This window comes from Theobroma cacao, chromosome 6 (genome assembly GCF_000208745.1).
Source record: "Theobroma cacao cultivar B97-61/B2 chromosome 6, Criollo_cocoa_genome_V2, whole genome shotgun sequence".
NCBI lineage: Eukaryota > Viridiplantae > Streptophyta > Magnoliopsida > Malvales > Malvaceae > Theobroma > Theobroma cacao.
Window position 1 is genome coordinate 22,367,081 of NC_030855.1, and position 18,901 is coordinate 22,385,981.

Below are 18,901 nucleotides of genomic sequence, written 5' to 3' on the forward strand. Positions count from 1 at the left end.
ACAAAATTACTCTAATTTTGCTCAAGTAATAAAATACACTTCAGTGCAGAATAAACCCTATTCAATTTACAGCTATTTGTGCTCTGAAATGCAAGACAACAGCGAAGCCTATGAATTATCAACATGAACCACACCAGAAAATTTGATAGGTATAAGTTGGTAGACTTCATTGCAAATTAAAACTGCTTCCACAACTAAATTCCTGAATATAGGGATCGACAATGCACACTGATGAAGGAGTTAAAGACTGCAAATATTTACAAAGAGTTACTTAGATTTACAACCCAATTCATTCCTACATCCCCTCATCATGTTTGCTTAGCAATCTAATCACTACACAAAAAAAAGGCTAACATGACCAATAGCACAGATGTACATAGGAAGGAAAGTTTAACCACTTTTCTGCTTGTTCCCCCTCTCCACTGCAGCCTTCTTCCTAGTGCGTCCGGTGAAAAGCATGACAGCAGCAGCAGCAGCTAAAACGACAGCTCCAACTGATGCCATAATTGAACCCCAATTCAGCTTCCTTGCATTCACCCCTTGCTGTCCATCACACTCCAATTCCTTCTCTTCCTCTTTCGTAACCCAACCCATCAATTCCTTGCTCTTCTTGCCCTTCAACTCCACAATAGCACTCTTCAGCTCCGACAACCCAGACTCCAACTCCCCCATCTTCACCTCCATTTCACTCATCATCTTCTCCGGCCCTTTCAAAGCCTCTACTTCTTCCATCATTGTCTTCAAATCAAGCAAACCAAAACTTCCCCTCTCCAACATCACCTCCAAGAGCTCAATTTCTTTACACAATTCACGCGCTCCAATCTCCCCAATCTCTTCCTCCCCCTCACCATCATCACTCACATTCACTTCTTTTATTTCATTTTCAGAATCACCATCACTCCACTCAACCTCATCAATCACATTCCCCATCGTTTCAAACTTCTCCGCGAGCTCTTTCTTATCCGAAACTAATTCCCTTGGATTCACTTGCGGCCGAATAAGATCAGTTCCAAACTCTGTAACAACCTCAGCCTTTTCACATTTCTTGGCTTCTTCAATACCAATCCCCATATCTTTAAATTTATCATCGCTTTCCCCTATTTCGAGCGTCAAATCCAAAAACTTTTGTTCCGATTTCTTCTCTTTCAAAACCTCACATTTTTCAATTTCTTCCTCAACACCAAATTTCTCCAGTTTATCATCTTTTAACCCTTTTTCAAGCATCAACATTAGAACTTTCCGTTCAAGTTGCTCAATTTCACGATTTAGTTGACTTTCACCTTGGTTAAATTCTTCAATCCTACGCTTTAATGACATTAATTTCTCGTTGTTTTCTACGTTGTCAAGGATTAATCGAGATACCTCGTGCCCTAGGCCCTGGCACTGCTGATTCAGATCTGAAATTTTGTTTTCGACCTCTTCGCCTTCGTTCTCCGCCGTGTGATGGATGCCCGATGATGATGATGATGGCGACGATGTCAGAGAGCTTGCCATTAGATTGACGGAAGAGATTACCACAAGGAAAAAAAAGAAAAAAAAAAAGCAATTCGAGTTCGTTCCTGCGGGGATGGAATTGTGCACTGATTTTACTGCTTCTTACACTGAAAGAAAATAGCTTTAATTTAACGAAGCTAACGCCAAAGAGAAGCTTTAACTCGACTAAACGGTTGCAGAAAGGGAGAGATTTCCGTTGCCGAGAGTGGAGGGGGAGAAAGAGTGAAGAATATTTTCGCGCCTTAACGCGAGGGAAGGGAGACAACTATCAAGACAGATTTCGGGGTCAACTTTAATACGTGGTGACTTTTGATTGGCCTTTTTTAATTTATTTAATTTTTTTCTTTGTTTCTGATGTATTAAAAACAAATACAATTATTGTGTAAAACTAAAACCTTTAGTTTCAAGTTCCTCAATTGGTCACTTTCAAGTAAAACTATAGTATTTTTCCATGCATCAAGATCCATGAGTTCTCGACAAAATCCTCAATCCTTCTTTTACTTAGTTACATGAGCCCCTCCCCTCCAAAATTGTTTTGAAAGATGAAAATGTTCTAACTATGAGAATCTCTGTGATTTGCTACCAATAATCACCACAAGAGCAGATGCCATTTTTGAAGTGATGAAAGCGTGTAGAATCTCTTACAACGATCTCACGCCCAACAATTTTTGCTATGAGCTTAATGGCACTATGGCAGTCGCCGCATACACGAAGGTTCTTCATCACTGTTATTGCGCTGCCCCCTGCAGTAGTAACCAACCCAAATGCAATGGCAAGCCTCTCACTATGATAAGACAACATCTCTTGCTTCTGCTCATCCTCCACATCATGCAAGGCAAACCTCTCGTCAGGCACATAGCCGAACTCTTTCAACTTTCTTCCCAACCAGTCCAGCTTTTGATATATTTCTTCACTGACAGGATGAGACTTATCTCCAGAAACAAACTCATGTCGAACTCCCCTTACAGTAACCCAACTGCAACCTGGTTGTTTCACAATTCCTCTCTGTTTCATCCGTACTCTCATTCTCGAGACATCACTCCATCGACCAGCAGAAGCATATAAATTAGACAATAGAACATAAGCGGCACTGCAATGTGGTTCTAGATCAAGAATGGATTTTGCAGCTCTTTCAGCTACTTCTAAGTTGAAATGCATCCTGCAAGCACCCAGCAAAGCTAGCCAAACTGTTGAATTTGCTTTCACCTGCATATTTTTAATTAGCTCCTCTGCTTCTTCCAACTTCCCAGATCGACCCAAGACATCAACCATACAAACATAGTGCTGAAGCTTCATTGCAGTGGATTTATATCGACTAATATACTCAAAAAAGCGTCTCCCCTTTTGCAACATTCCAGAATGGCTGCATGCGGAGAGCAACCCAGTGAAAGTGATCTCATCTGGATCAACTTCAGCATGTATCATTCTTCCAAAGAGTGTCAGAGCCCACATGCCTTGACCATGCTGTGCACATCCAACAATAATTGAGTTCCACGAGACAATATTTTTTTCATCAACACTACTAAATGCAGCTAGAGCATCATTAACATTCCCACATACAGTATACATAACAACTAGAGAATTACCAACAAATGCATCAGCTTCCAGACCTAGCTTGACGGCTACAGCATGGATCTCTTTACCCCTGTCTAGAGTCTCTAATCCACTGCATGAATTCAGAGCACTAGTAAAAGAAGATTGATTTGGGAGAACACTCATTCTTATCATGTCTCCAAAAACCATCAATGCAGATTCATGCCTATGATTCAGGCCATACCCAGTTAAAAGAGCTGTCCATATTACTACATTTCCATGCAATTTCTCATTGAAAACCTTGCAAGCATATTCCATTTCCTTGCAGTTTGCATAAAAAGTTAAAAGCGAAGCACATATAAATTCATCAAAACAGAATCCCAACTTAACAATTTGACCATGAGTCTGAACACCCAAATGCAATGCAATCACATTTGCACAAGCCGTTAACACGCAAGAAAACGTGCTTGAACTCAGCTCAACATCACAACCCACCATCTTCTTAAAAAAAACCAAAGCTTCATCAACCCGTCCATTATAATCCAGCCCACCAATCATTGCAGTCCACGAAATCACATTCCGATTAGGCATCTTCCGAAACAAACTCATTGCCTCCTCAACTCTCCCGAATATCAAATATCCGTAAATCATCGAATTCCAAGCCGCGACATCCCTCGCAGGCATCTCGAAAAACAACCTTTCAGCCACCTCAACTTTCCCAAACTGCAAGTACCCATTTACCATCGTTGTCCAAGAAACAACATTCCTTCCCGGCATTTCATCGAAAAGCTTCTTAGCCGTAACTAAATCCCCACAATGCAAACACCCTTTAATCATTGAATTCCAAGAAACGGTATCTCTCACCGGCATTTTCTCGAACAGTGCCATTGCATCATCAAGCCGATAACTTTGCGCGTACCCATCAATCATCATGGTGTATAAATGCACCCCAGGGAACGGGATTTTGTTTAAAACCTCGCGAGCTTCGTCTAAGCTTTGGTTCTTTAGGTGATCGGAGAGTAAAAATTTACAATTGGGGGTGCGTGATTTCGGGTTACTAGAAATCGTAGTGAAAGATTGCGACAATATTTTAACATTCGTTGAAGAAAAGGGACGGAAGATTGAGATGGCGAAAAGGGTATTTGAATATTTGGTTTTTTGTAAAAATGCGCGCGAGATTTCGACATTGCATTTGTTCATAACGGTCACCAAAAGGAAAAACAAAGCAACTTCCAAAGATATAATAGGCACTCGTTGATGCCCTTGATCCCTGATGGTCAATGAAAGGCTTCGTATAGGAGTTCCATTGTTATTTTATTTGTTTGAAAATATTTTGGTTATCGATTTTTTGTTTACAAAAAGAAAACAGGGTTAACCCCTAATTTAATGAAAGCTAATTGTGAGAACGGTATGGATGGGCAGTTAAATCTCGAGAAGAAAGATTTTGGCTTGGAGGGGAAAGGCACTCACTTTCCATGTAGCAGATGACACGATGGGGACTGAAAGGGGGTCCAGATGAACTTCCAATCAGCCCTCCATCAACTGGCAAAGAATATAAGAATATGACTTTTCCTCCCGGGAACAACTTACAGCACAAAGCCTAGCTGAGGAATGTACCATTTAAAAAGAATACCTGAAAATGTGAACCAAGCAAGAATCTGGTTTTCTGCTTTTTATGTTCTGAAGGCTTGCCTTGAACATGAAGCATGCTCTTTACAACCCCCCAGAGTTCTTTGGAACCCGCAGCCTTAGCAAGAAAAGAACCAAACACTTCATTTGATGTCATATATATAACCCTCCAATCGACACAAATCACATGTGCCTGTGACAAAGCTTTCCTGCAATTTAGAAACCTTTTCAGAGTCCTGAAAAACTCCTAAACCTCGTTCTTCTTTCTACAGCTTTTCATCTTAACATCATCAGATAGTACAAGGCAATGGCCAACCTTCAAATGAAACCCGTTGCTACACTTCTTTTGCTCCTTAATTTCTGCATGTACGTCATTGTTTTGGGCATTGGTGGATGGGCCATGAATAGAGCAATTGATCATGGTTTTATCATCGGTAAGTTACCTTCCTGTCTTTGACTCTTTGTCAGATATACAATTAGTGAAGGAGTAACCTTATTAACATAGGTAAATATTAAAATATAATGTAGTCATTAGACTCAAGCTGGCTTCTCTATGCGACACTTGCAGGGCCCGACTTCAACCTCCCAGCGCATTTCTCACCCATATACTTCCCCATGGGCAACGCTGCCACCGGATTCTTCGTGACATTTGCTTTGCTAGCAGGAGTTGTTGGTGTAGCATCAGCGATTGCAGGTTTAAACCATGTTCGTTCCTGGAATGCCAATAGCTTGCCATCAGCAGCCTCAGTTGCTGGCGTTGCTTGGACCCTTACTTTACTTGCCATGGGGTCAGCCTCTAACCCTGGCATCTTGAGACACAAGCTTTGATATACTTAAACTTTCACGACGTCAAGCTCCGAATTAAATGCTAATTTGTTTCTATACTAACTAGAATATTTTCTTTTGCAGATTTGCCTGCAAAGAAATTGAGCTTGAAATCAGGAATGCTCGTCTGGTAAGAATGAAATTCAGCTTTCATCCAGTTGTCCGTTCAACTATGTCGGCTTATTCCATCAACGAAATTGCAGTTATATATAAATTTGTTGGCTAATGGTTTTATGTGGTAAATTTAAACATAAACAATCTCTATTTTTGCAGAGAACAATGGAGGCATTCTTGATCATACTTACAGCTACACAGCTCTTTTACATAGCAGCGATTCACGGTAGCGTATAAATGATAACACAGTCGAAGGGTTAACGCGTGGTGTGTCCTTTTATATATATATATATATATATATTTTTTTTTTACCACTAAGAATTTTTCTCTTTGTATTCCTTCGAGTCTTGAGATGTACAAACAGGCCGCAAAGGCTGTTTCTGGTTGTGGTGTGATGGGCGTGAATACGATTGGGCTTTTATAAACCTGTAATAGAACAGTTCAGTTCGAAATTTCTGCCGCAATTGACCAGGTTTCTTTCAATCCACATGCTTCTTTCAACGTCCCACGTTGGCCCCAAAACGGCGGCAAACAATAATGCGTCCTTTAAGGATAACTTAGATGGTGTTTTGTAATTAAATAACCTTATGACAGTGGCAGGGGAGGACCATATTAGACCTACGCATAGAACATAGAGAAGAACATCTTTCTTGTTGAGGCAGCATGCATTTGTTTCTTACTTTACAAGGTTGTCAATCAAGGCCTACCATGGTCACCTATTAGTCCACCAAATGAAAACTTCAAGAAGCAACTCTTCAATCCATGACTAAAGAGTCCCATTCGACACTCCTCGGGTCTTACCTAAGAGAAACAAAATTATAGATTTGCTGAAAGGAACAGAGATTTTCAAAATTCATGAAAATGAAAGCCAAAATAGCAACCATGCTGAAATCACTTCCATAAACCTTGTATTTTTTACGGAAACTACTCCACTCAACCCAAAACAAGAGGAACTAGATACAACACAAACCCAGCTAAGAAGCTACATTGCGAAAGTGCCAATAAAAGAATTTACTTAAAGCTAGGAACGGCTTGCTACTATCAGCGTCAGTGCTATCACTAACACAAAAACTTGTAACTGTTTTTCTAGCTAGGTCTGTTGTCCATTATTCTTAATAAAAAAACATCAAGCCTTGAAATGTAATAGACGTCTAGAAACCAAAGCTTTGTGACTTTGACAAACTGCCATTGTCTACCAAATCCCCGTGAACAGATGGTTCTGCATCATAAGAAACCCACAAAACATATCAGACATGTAAAGGGGAATATGTCAACCTTATAAGATGTTAGTATAAAATGGTATAACCGATGGTATTTAAGGCATAAGCAAATTCATCTACAAACCAACAATATGACAAGATCAGTAATGGGCACCACAACATAAAGTTGATCAGGATATTGTTGTCACAGAAGACTGCTTCACAATTGCCCATATCTAAAGTTGTCCAAAAACAAACCAATAAATAATTAGACACAAAAAATTGGAAGACTGTCCCTAACAGACATCCCAATGGTTAGAATTTTGAAACTTTCAACTCAGAAATGTCATGCTCAAAAAACAGGGGGAGATGAAAATACAAGATAAAACCAACTATCAAGAGAATTAAAGACATAAACCAAAATAATATACTAAAATGCTGTCCTCCTAGTATCAATTTCAAGGTACCCAATAAGCTACTAACTGATCACCTATTTAACATGATGAACAGAAACTTATAACAGCACATTAAAGATATGAACAGAAACCTATACATGCATTACATGCAAGTAAAACTTTTACCAAGTTCATGTAAAGAAAATGAAAGTATTAATTAAAAGAATTTACTATAGAGCACACAATTAACCAGAGAGAATTGAACAGGCTATCATAAGGTCTTTCATCATCTCATCATTCATCAAGTATATCTGGTTCAACCAAGAACCATTGGTGATTACTTCAAGCAATGAGGCCATAGCAAATTGCAAAAGAATACCAGATAACTGACAAAACAATCAAATGACAAGCAACAAGTTCCAGATCTCAAGTTGCAGTTTCATAGTCCTAGTATTCTTAATACAATCAAAAGCAAAAGGGATATGAGCTACTGAGCATATCTCAATATGCAATATTGCAAATTATAAAGGAAAGTGTAATATACTTTTTAACTCAAAATATAATCCAAACCTTCAATTATCTCCCAGAACCAGTAAAAATATCAAACAATCCACAGCAACTTAACACTGAGGTTCTTTGCACCATTGGTGGAGTTGAAGCAACAAAAGGCTGTGGACCAATTCAGTAATAAACATGAATTCACTTCTCAGTCAAATTAAAAAAGAAAGAACTCAAACTGACAACTCTAGAAAAGAATTAGGGCAAGAAATACCTGCTTTTCAGAATAATCAGGAGTCCCAGATTCTTGGATCTTTTCCGCAACATTACTACTTTCAGCAGTAGAAGTACTTGACAACGGGAATATTTTTCCTTCATTTCCTTCCAATTCATCCCTAGAAAACCCATTTGTTGATGGCAATAATTTCTCTTCACTTTCTTTCAACCCAACTTCAACTACATCAGACACTACCGATTTTTTTAAAGAAATTTCCACAGCATGATCCACTTCCTCTGGCACAGATAACACAGTTTTAACCAAATTGTCAACAGCAGCAGTTTCCACGGCAGAATTACTATCAACATCCCCGAGTTTTTCATTTTCAGCAACCTTCACAACTTCTTCAGACATAATAGTAGCTGACTTATCCTCAATATTATAGGAGGTTGCTTCAGGAACAAAGTTAAAGGCTTCTTCCTTCGACTTCTTCTCAGAGGCTTCAGATTCATCATCCGAACTACTACTGCTACTCCTACTGCTGCTGCTAGAGCTCTTATCATGCTCAACGTGTTGAATAATTACACGTGTGCTCTCCATATCCTCCTTAGGTTCCAACTCTTTATCAATTTTAACAGCAACAACATCATCCAATCCTAATTTCTCCGTGCTGTCTAAATCTCTAGCTGCTTCTTCCACTGACTTGTCCTCAGTAACATATGATTGAACAGATGATGGTGCGCTTTTCCCTTCCTCTCTCCCCTGACTGAATGCATTCTGGTGGTTTTGGTCATCCTGAGATGCAGGGGAACCAACATCGCCACCATCACTGTCCCTTTCATCTTGGCTTTTTGGATCATCATTTCCTGGCACCATTTGATTGAATCACAATAGTTCCAGTCACTACGCAGACAACAATTTACCAATACCCTCAAAAAACGACCACAATAAACACTAGAAAAACCGCGGGACAGAATTTCAAATCGATTAAGCAAAATGATTTTCAATAATTTTGATGAAAATATAGCAACTAAAACCAAAACAAATACCAAAAAGCACCGCTCTATAACTTGAAAATGGATACGCAAGTTCATTCAATAACAAGAGTGCAGGTCAAAATCAAGTAAAAGACAGTACACGCTCAAAATTGCCAAAAGACACCTAAACAAATATTGGAAAATCTTAAAAAAAAAACATAAAGTAATCAATAAGTGATTAAAGGACGACAATCCCGATGAAAAGGGACCAAATCAATTAATCAAGGACATGAACTAGAAACTGTATTAGCTATTAGACACTCAAACCAAGCTGATTTGTTTAACTAGATATCTCCAACACAGTGCTTCAAAAACTGAATGACGGGGACAGGTGGATAACCGAGTAAAAAAAGTACCCATCTTCGCAAATCCACCAAAAAAACAAAACCCAAAACAAAGATTTAGAGAAAAAGCAAAGCAAACTACCATGTGGGTTGTTGTTAGTTGATGAATTGATGTTGTTGGCTGCTTGCTCCTTCTTTTTCTTGGCAGCTTTTCTCTTCTTAGCACCTGATGGCATGATTGATTCCCCTTCTCCTCTGTGGGTACTACCAAATTTTTATTCTTCCCTCACAGATCGTGTGGGCTGTGCTGTGGGGTGTGGGTGTCCCCTAATATCGCCTTATTGCCTTGTCTCTCTGCCGCCTGCCTTTCTCTCTATTTGCCTTTTAGGCCTTCTCCCTGGAAAATCCTAGCTGCATAAATAGTGTATTAAGTGGCTGTACTTTGAGCAATTATACTACTATTACTAGCAAAGGGCGAAGCGTCATTCGTTGTTGAATTCAGATTCTCCCTCAAAAACGCTCCTATGCCTATAGCTATCCGCTTGGTTTCTCTTTCAGAGGGTCAAGTTGTTTTTATCCTCTGTGCTTAGCTAACATGGTCTTTTATTTTAAGGCAGGTATCACCTTTTATTGTGTCACTGTTTAATTATTCATTTATATCCACAAATATTTCCTTTTTTTAATGCATTTTAACAGCATACTATATATATTTTCGGGATTTTTGGTGTGTGAATGGGAGGGTTGTTTTTGAATTTTCATGAAAATCATTGAATAAAGGGGGCCCATTTGGGGGAGTTGGTGGGGCCTAAGAGGGAGGCAACGTTGAAAACGGCTTTGATATGATGAAATATCAAGTGAGTGGTGTTGATTTTGCCAAGCTAAATGCTTTTCTGATGTGATTAATATGTAGTGTTTAATTTGGAATTTTTGGATTTTAGAAACCGTTGTTTGGGTTGATTTAAGGTGATGGGATTTAAAGCAGGGAGGTCACGTGGCTTTGGGGATTAATTTATAGGCTTTTGGGATTAAAAGTGGGTGCCCGGCAGTCGGCAGAAAACCAGAAAGTTGAGTTGGATTGGGATCAGACAAAAGGAGGGATCTCAATTTGAATTTGAAGATTTGTGTTCACATTTCTTTATTTGAAAAGATAAAAAAAAAATTAAAAAATAAATGAGAATTTTTTCAATAATATATATATATATATTTAAATATTTAATTTATTAATTGATGTATGATTATTTTATTATAAATAAATATGTGAATATCTATTATATTATAATTCAAGAAGTACAGATAAAGTCAAACAGCCTAAAAGGTAAGATACAAGAAATGTAATATGATTTGAATTCTTAGATAGAATTAAATTAGGATTATGATTCAAGGGATTGTTAGTCTGTAAATAGACTCCTTCACTTCATTTGTAAATATACACTTTACTAAGATCTCTTTTCTCCCCTAAACACTTTCTTTATTCTCTTTAGTTATCTTTATTTATTCTTTTAAGATTTATTTCATAACATTTTATCAGCACGATTCTCTCTCTCAAGTTTTTGAATTATTTTGTTTCATCATCTTCAAGCTTCAAAAGAAATTCAATAGTTGGTCTTTAATTTTTGATTGTAACAAAATCAGGTAAGTGACTTGATATCTTTTCAGTATTTCTATTCTCTTAAAATCAACCTGAATATGAATTTTACTATCATATAATATATATTATATTATGTCTTTTGATTGGAAAGTGAATTTGCTATTATATAGCTATTAATGAAAAATTATAATGTCCATTACTTGAAGTAAATGTAACAAACGAGTTACTAATAAAAAAAATTATAAATTTGTCTATTATCTGAAGTGCATGCGACATCATTTAATAATTATGATCATGGTCATGAATCTATCTTCATGAATCTATTTTTTCCCTGAAGTGAATGCCACATCATTTAATAATTATGATCATGGATATGGAAGAAGTGGATAATAATTTTACCATCAAAATCTAAGAATAAGTTTACCACCAAAAGTAGATGGATAATTTTACCACCAAAAGTAAATGAATACCCATCAAAAAGTGAATGAATACTTTCAACCCATCAAAAGTTGATGAATAATGAAAATAAAAAAATGAAAGAAAAAAAAAGAGAGGGGGAATATAGAAAACTTATTGTCATTAATGTGGCATGAAAGATCATTGGTCACATACCTATTGTACGTTTTAAATTTTACCAAGTATCACTGAAAATTAAAATATCTTGTCATGATTTTAATCATGGTCAAGTTGATATAACACATCAAGATATTTATCCACCCTGAAGGAGGAATTGATTACATGATTGGTAATAAAATATCTATTATTGATTTTCTTGTCCTGAAAAAAGAATTGATCATTCGATTGGTAATAGAAATATCTGAGAATGAACTTAATAGTAATTGGTATATTTAGTATAACTATATTATGAAGATGCTTTACTATGCTTAAACGATATGTTCTTATTATATGTTTTAATTCTATATTTAATATTCTTTTATGTTAACTTGTAAGTTTCTTATTATATATATTTATGAATATTCATATTGTTGGATCTAAGATCTATGATGTAAATATATGTCTAGCAGACATTGTTATAACACACACTATATTTAAAGACAAGATTTTTTTTTTCTTACTTGACAAAAAAAATCAATGTCAATTCAATATCTTGTAGTACACAATTAATTGAAGGCTCTAGAAGAGCTAATATTTTACTACCTTAAAGATGTATTATTTTCTATTAAGTCTCAAAAACGTTTTTTAAGTTTTAAAGATATTCATCTGAATATATGTCATATTGAGACAACGAATAAAAGAGACACTTAATATCTCTATATTACATCTACCATCTCAAGTAGAAAGTGTGTGTTGAAAAAAAAAAATTACTCGCTCTATTCTTAGAATTAAACTATACAAATATTAGAATAATTGAAATTTATAATAAATCAGAAGTTTATTAATGATTTTAATGTTTGGCATGACAGGTTGGACCATCTCGGATCAATAATGATGCAAAAAAAATGATGAAAAATTTATATGATCATTCATTGAAAAACCAGAAGATTTTTCAATCTAATAAATTTTACGTGCTGCTTGCTTTGAAGGCAAATAAATTATAAGACTATCACTAGCTAAAGTTGGGATTCAATTTTCTACGTTTTTGAATAATGTTCAAGGTTATATGTGGATTCATATATCCACCATGTGAACTATTTAAATATTTTACAGTTTTAATCGATGTATCGACTAGATGGTCACATGTGTTTATTATCAGCTTGCAATTTGGCATTTGCAACTATTCATTTGCAAGCACATTTTTCTAGTTATGTAATCAAGATTATTTGTCTTGATAATGCTGGTGGATTTACATCTCAAGCCTTTAATATTGCATATTAGTTGGAATAACTATTGAACAGCCTGTTGCTTATACTTATACACAAAATGGTCAAATAGAATTATTTATCAGACACTTCCAATTGATTGCAAGGCCATTAATTATGAAATTCAAACTCTCAATGTTAACTTGGGGGCATGCCATTTTGGATGCAGCAACATTTGTATTCATCAGGCCAAACGAGTTATTATAAATTCTCCCTATACAATTGGTTTATGGTCAGGAACCAAATATTTTCCATCTACGAATTTTTTGGATGTGCGGTATATGTTTCAATTGCTCCACCACAACGCACAAATATGGGTCCTCAAAGGAGGTTAAGAATATATGTTGGATACAAATCTCCATTTGTAATTAAATATTTAGAATTATTGATATGAGATTTATTCATGACAAAGTTTGTCAATTGTTATTTTAATGAAACAATTTTTCCAACATTAGGGGGAGAAAATAAGCAGCTGAAAGAGAAAATTTCTTAGAGTAAATTATCATTATATAGTTTTGATCCTCGCACAAAGCAATATGAACTTGAAGTTCAAAAGATAACTATTTTACAAAATATGGTAAATCAGTTGTCAGACGTATTTACTGACCTAAAGGGAATAACTAAATCTTATATACCAGCTACAAGTGCTCCTATTAGTATTAATGTCCTTGTAGGACAAGGCACGCCAGAAGCGTGGAAATCAATCAGTTTCAAAGATAAAATTCTCGAAAAAAAAAAGGAGCAAATATTTAAGATGGTCAGAAAGAGGAGTAGAAACCCTAGAAGAAACCCCTAACATAATTGAGAAAAATTTCAGAAGAAATTCAGGTAGCTGAAATCATTAATTCAATCAATTATATCATGATGGGAAAAGATGGAACCGATAAATAAATGTCGACGATATTTTGTATAAAGCTAAATATTATGAAAGAAAAACGAGGATCTTGAACTTATATTTATTAAAGAATGTAGACATAAAAATGATTAACCAATGTAGAAAGACGCAATCAAGGTAGAATTTAATTCAATTAAAAAACGTGAAGTTTTTGGACCTGTAGTCCCTACATCAAATGATGTAAAACTAATGAAATATAAATGGATATTTGTGCTAATACGAAATGAGAAAAATGAGATATAAAACACGACTTATCGCACAATGTTTTACACAAAGATTTGGTATTAAATATGAAAAGAGATATTCTCTGTGGTGGACACAATTATAATTCTATGTTAACTAGTCTGTTAATAAATGAGAAAATGAAAATACATCTAATGAATGTAGTACAGCCTATTTATATGACTCATTTGATATCGATATCTATATGAAAAACCTTGAAGGATTTGAGTTGCCTGAAGCACAAAATTTGAACTCTCGAGAAATTTACTCGATTAAATTAAATAAATCTTTATATGGATTAAAGCAATTTAGATACATGTGGTATAATCCCCTTAGTGCAAATTTGTTGAAAGAAGGCTATAGTAATAATCCTATATACCCATGTATTTTATAAAAGGGGTTTAGATATGAATTTATTATAATTATTGTTTATGTTGATGATTTGAATATTATTGGAACTCTTGAAGAGTTATTAAAAGCCGTTGATTACTTAAAGAGAGAATTTGAGATGAAAGATATTTGAAAAATAAAGTTTTGTTTGAGTCTTTAAATTAAACATTTGACAAATGAAATATTTGTCAAATAATATAATTTTATAGCAAAAAGTGCTAAAATGATTTTATATGGAAAAATCATATCTATTTAGTTCACCAATGGTTGTAAGGAAATGAGATGTGAAAAAATACTTTTTTTTGACCTCGTGAGGATAATGAATAATTTCTTGATCCTAAAGTACTGTGTCTTATTGCAATTGAAATACTAATGTATCTTGCTAGTAATACATGACTTGATATATCAATTGCGGTGAATTTATTAGCAAGATATAGTTCTTTTCCAACTCGAAGACATTGGAATGAAATTAAACAATTACTTTGATATCTCCGAGGAACAATGGATATGACTTATTTAATTCAAATGCATCAAAATAAAATTTAATTAGTTATGCAGATGCAGAATATTCATCTAATCCACACAAAGCTTGATCCCAGACAGGTTATTTGTTCACATATGGAGGTATGGGTATTTTATGGCATTTTATAAAGCAAACTATAGTTGCTACTTCTTCTAGCAATGCAGAAATTTTAGCAACTCATGAGCAAGTTATGAATGTATCTGGTTAAGATCTGTAACTTAATATATTCGAGAAACGTGTGGCATGTCAACTAAGAAAATTTTTTTTATAATGTTATACGAGGATAATACTGCTTGCATAGTACAATTAAAGGAAAGATATATTAAAGACGATCGAACAAAACACATAGTTCGTCAAAATTCTTCTTCACTCATGACCTTCGAGAAAATGGTGAAATTAGTGTTTAACAAATTCAGTCAAGTGACAATCTAGCATATTTATTCACTAAAGCCCTTCTTAGTGCAACATTTGAAAAGTTGGAATGCATCATTTAAAAGATCTCTATAATGCAGTCATTAGGGAGAGTAAAATACACACTGTACTCTTTTTCTTCATCAAAGTTTTTCCCATTGGGTTTTTCTTGTTAAGGTTTTTAATAAGGTAGTATTTCATAAGTGTATTCTTGAAAAAAATTATATACTCTTTTTCCTTCACTCAGATTTTTTCTCATGAGGTTTTTTCCTTATAAGGTTTTAACGAGGCATATTCTTAATACAATGGATATTCAAGGGGGAGTGTTATGAATAAATATGTGAATATCCATTATATTATAACCCAAGAAGTGTAGACAAAGTCAAACAGCCTAAAAGGCAAGATACAAGAAATGTAATTTGATTTGAATTCTTAGATAGAATTAGATTAGGACTATAATTCAAGGGATTGTTAGCCTATAAATAGATCCCTTCACTTCATTTGTAAATACACACTTCAATAAGATCTCTTTTCTCCCCCTAAGATTTCTTTTCTCCCCCTAAACACTTTCTTTCTTCTCTTTAGTTATCTTTATTTGTTCTTTTAAGATTTATTTCATAACATATTTATTTAAAAAGTAAAATTTAAAATTTTTTAATTAAAAAAATTATAAATATATATTTCTTATTTAAAGATATTTGTTATTAAGGGAAACGAATAACGATCGATTCCGTTCTAGAAGTAGTTCCAGTTTTAGAGATACATGGTGATGACTAAACAGGAAAAGAATCATGTAACTATATTAGTCTGTGTTGTAATATATAATCAAATTGCATCTTTTCTATGACTATTTTTGTTTTAATATGTGCTAATGTTACGAGTCATTAATTTTTCCTTAAAACATTAGTTTGATAAGATGTGTATGGCTTATGTTTATACATTTTTAAAAATTTATTTTTTGGTCTAATGTAAGATTATGATACTTATTTTTACATCAATCGTGAATGTAATTATTAAAATTTATATAAAAGTTTAAATCAATCACTTTTAACAACTTGAATTTAAATTTTTAAAAATCACATAAATTAATATAAAAAAATTATTAAATCACTGTATTTAAACCTGAATTGTTACAATTAATTTTAAAGTAATCCTGTTGTTCGATTGGTGATGCCCGTACGTGAAAAACGTTAAAAAGTGTGGTAAGAGTATACTAGGAATATGGTGAAATGTGATTGAAGAATGAAGTCGGCAAAGGTACGAAAACATTTCCAAGATGAGGGAATTGGAGTGGTTTGGTTTTTAATAGGAATGCCCATATTTTTGACAGTATAAAGACTCATAACATAAATTTTATGCAGCACAATGTACCTCACATTTAATGCTTGTCACTTTCATGTTTTGTATGTTAGCATTAGGATTTCAATTCTCACATCCAACCCCAAAATAATAACATTACTATATGCTTAATAAGATTTTGTATTTATCCAAAAGAGACCAATAATTACCCTTCTACCAGAAGAACCCACAATGGCTCTGCAAAGCATGCAGTCTTTCCCTCACTGCTTCAGTCTTCTGCTGTCTATCAAAAATTCTGCCATTCCTTTGTTTCCATTTTCCTCATTTTTTCCACCTCTATTTCTTCCCTTTTCACTTCTAACATGCATCATACACCCTTTTTTTTTGTCATAAATAAATAATTAATTACTTAAATAATCGAATTATGGTTATCTATATTAAACATTGACTAATAATTCTTATCCAATTAATTGAACTTACATTTTGGAAGCAATATTTTTTGATTCCATATAGTATGCACTCATAATATAGGCCTTCAAAGTTTGTATTTGCTTTACTTATAAGATTTCTAAAATAAAAACATAAGAAAATTTCGAATCAAACACATAAATTAATTTATAGTCATATTAACTATGATAAATATTACAGAAATCTATAAACCAAGCGAAAATGGCCAATGATAAGTTGACAACACAGATTTAAATTGCCAAAACCAAGTAAAATTATGTGGGTGAAAAACAGACTTAGTGCTTGTTTAGCTTAATTTTTTTTCAGCTTATCTACCTCTTAAAAGTAAAAATTAGACCAAACATAAAATATTAAAAAGCTTTTAAAAAAAGTAACTTTTTTAAAAAAAATAAAATTTTGAAAAAAAAAACTTAAGGAAAAGCTCCTGTGAGGAACTTTTTCTTTTCTTCTTTTAAAAATACAAGAGAATTTTTATTTTATTTAAAAATATCCTCATATGTTNAAGAATTTTAGGAAAAACTCATATGAGGAGCTTTTTCTTCTTCTTTTTTTAATGTAAGAGAATTTTTATTTTTATTTTAAAATATTCTCATCTGTTAAAATAATTACAATATTATCTTTTTAAAAAAATACTCTTTATGATAATTTTAATCAAAATTATAACTTATAAAAAAACTTATAAAAAAAAATTTACTAAATAATTTTAACTTAATTTTAAAAACTATCATTTTTCATAAAAATTTTATAATAACTTTTAAATTAAAAAAAAAAATCAAACCAAACAAGCTCTCAAACTATATGTAACTACGGTGAAGTCATAAAGAAGCAAAGTCTGCAGAAAACAGTTTGTTAATTCATTACTTTGATCCTTCGGTTGGTTTTCTTTGATTATTGCTTATTTTCGTTTCTTTCATTCGTATACTTTCATCGACAACCATGGATTATGATGTAGTAAAAGGAGCATCAAGGAATGGTTTAACTATGGAGTGGATCAACCTTCAGACTCTCGGCAAGGTTCGTATGGAGTTGTTCACTTGGTGTGAAGCCCATAAAACCTGTTCTTGATCAATGTTTTGCTGTGAAATCTTGTCTTTATCAAAATTCCATTTCAGTTCTAAAGGAATTCAAGAAATATTGTTCAATGCTCTGGTGATATATATGTTGAGCATTGATCGAGAAGGGCCGGTGGTTTACAATTTGTTTCTTCAATATGCTCCCGGTGGTAGTCTTTTGGACTTGATGATCAAAGAAATATGGGGGCAAGATACCGGAATGTGGTGTTAAGTGTTATGCGAGACTGCTGGTTGAAGGGATTCGGGTTATTCATGAGAAAGGCTATGTTCACTGTGATCTGAAGCCAGAAAACATCCTTGTTTATCCTTTTGATAAGTATGGTTCGATTAATACTCTAAAGATTGCTGATTTTGCCCTGGCTAAGCAACCTGGAGGGAAAGCAGATGGGCCAGCTGGGATGCTAAAGTTTCCAGGTACAGCGGTTTACATGCCACCAGAATCTGTTGCCGATGCGGAAATCAGTGCTTCATTAGATATATAGTCATTAGGGTGCGTTGTTCTTGAGATGATTACTGGAAAACTACCATGGGAATGTATGAACCTGACGGATTTGGCGATCAAGCTCTTATCTTTGAGGAATTTGCCAAAAATACCCGAAAACTTGTCGAGCGCAGGGAAAGATTTCTTAATGAAGTGTTTTGCAAGGGATCCTAGTGAAAGGTGGACTGCTGATATGCTGTTAAGCCATCCTTTTCTCCTTCCAGACTGCACTTGGTGGCCATATCTGATAAACTCTCTTCCCTCTGCTCAAGCTGATAGAATGATGCTACTTGTCTAGTGGGAAGAAATCAGAGAACTGAAGTAGCGAGCTGCTCTTCAGTCTCTTCAGCTCTTCCCTATCGTGAATGGGTCAAAACCAACTTTCATATATATGCTTTAAAACTTTTTTTTGGCTTGAACTTGTTCTGCAATTTCAATGCCATGTGTAATAGAATAATAAAACAATGCAATAGTGATTAAAAAAATGTACTAAATCAACTAAATCC

General features: G+C 34.3%; 4 protein-coding genes across 5 annotated transcripts; 2 read left to right on the forward strand and 2 right to left on the reverse strand.

The window, feature by feature from the left end:
* Nucleotides 1,924-4,609, reverse strand: LOC18596573 (pentatricopeptide repeat-containing protein At5g46460, mitochondrial). The gene has a single exon (XM_007025139.2). The coding sequence runs from the start codon at nt 4,225-4,227 to the stop codon at nt 2,074-2,076; it is 2,154 nt and encodes a 717-aa protein (XP_007025201.2). The 5' UTR covers nt 4,228-4,609; the 3' UTR covers nt 1,924-2,073.
* On the forward strand, nt 4,839-6,078 carry LOC18596574. The gene is made up of 4 exons (XM_007025140.2): nt 4,839-5,090; nt 5,225-5,444; nt 5,566-5,611; nt 5,755-6,078. Exons 1-4 carry the CDS (start codon nt 4,964-4,966, stop codon nt 5,830-5,832), a joined length of 471 nt encoding a protein of 156 aa, XP_007025202.2. The 5' UTR covers nt 4,839-4,963; the 3' UTR covers nt 5,833-6,078.
* On the reverse strand, nt 6,452-9,835 carry LOC18596575 (serrate RNA effector molecule homolog). Of its 2 annotated transcripts, XR_001928529.1 has the most exons (5): nt 9,368-9,835; nt 7,962-8,770; nt 7,760-7,858; nt 6,940-7,030; nt 6,452-6,814 (listed from the first exon to the last, which is right to left on the reverse strand). XR_001928529.1 is itself a non-coding variant. In XM_007025143.2 (4 exons), exons 1-3 carry the CDS (start codon nt 9,459-9,461, stop codon nt 7,766-7,768), a joined length of 996 nt encoding a protein of 331 aa, XP_007025205.2. In that variant the 5' UTR covers nt 9,462-9,835; the 3' UTR covers nt 6,452-6,814; nt 7,760-7,765. The 2 variants fall into 2 exon arrangements, 1 of the variants encoding a protein (XP_007025205.2); XM_007025143.2 differs by lacking the exon at nt 6,940-7,030.
* Nucleotides 17,778-18,396, forward strand: LOC108662458 (serine/threonine-protein kinase mos-like). The gene is made up of 2 exons (XM_018122845.1): nt 17,778-17,855; nt 18,091-18,396. Exons 1-2 carry the CDS (start codon nt 17,778-17,780, stop codon nt 18,394-18,396), a joined length of 384 nt encoding a protein of 127 aa, XP_017978334.1.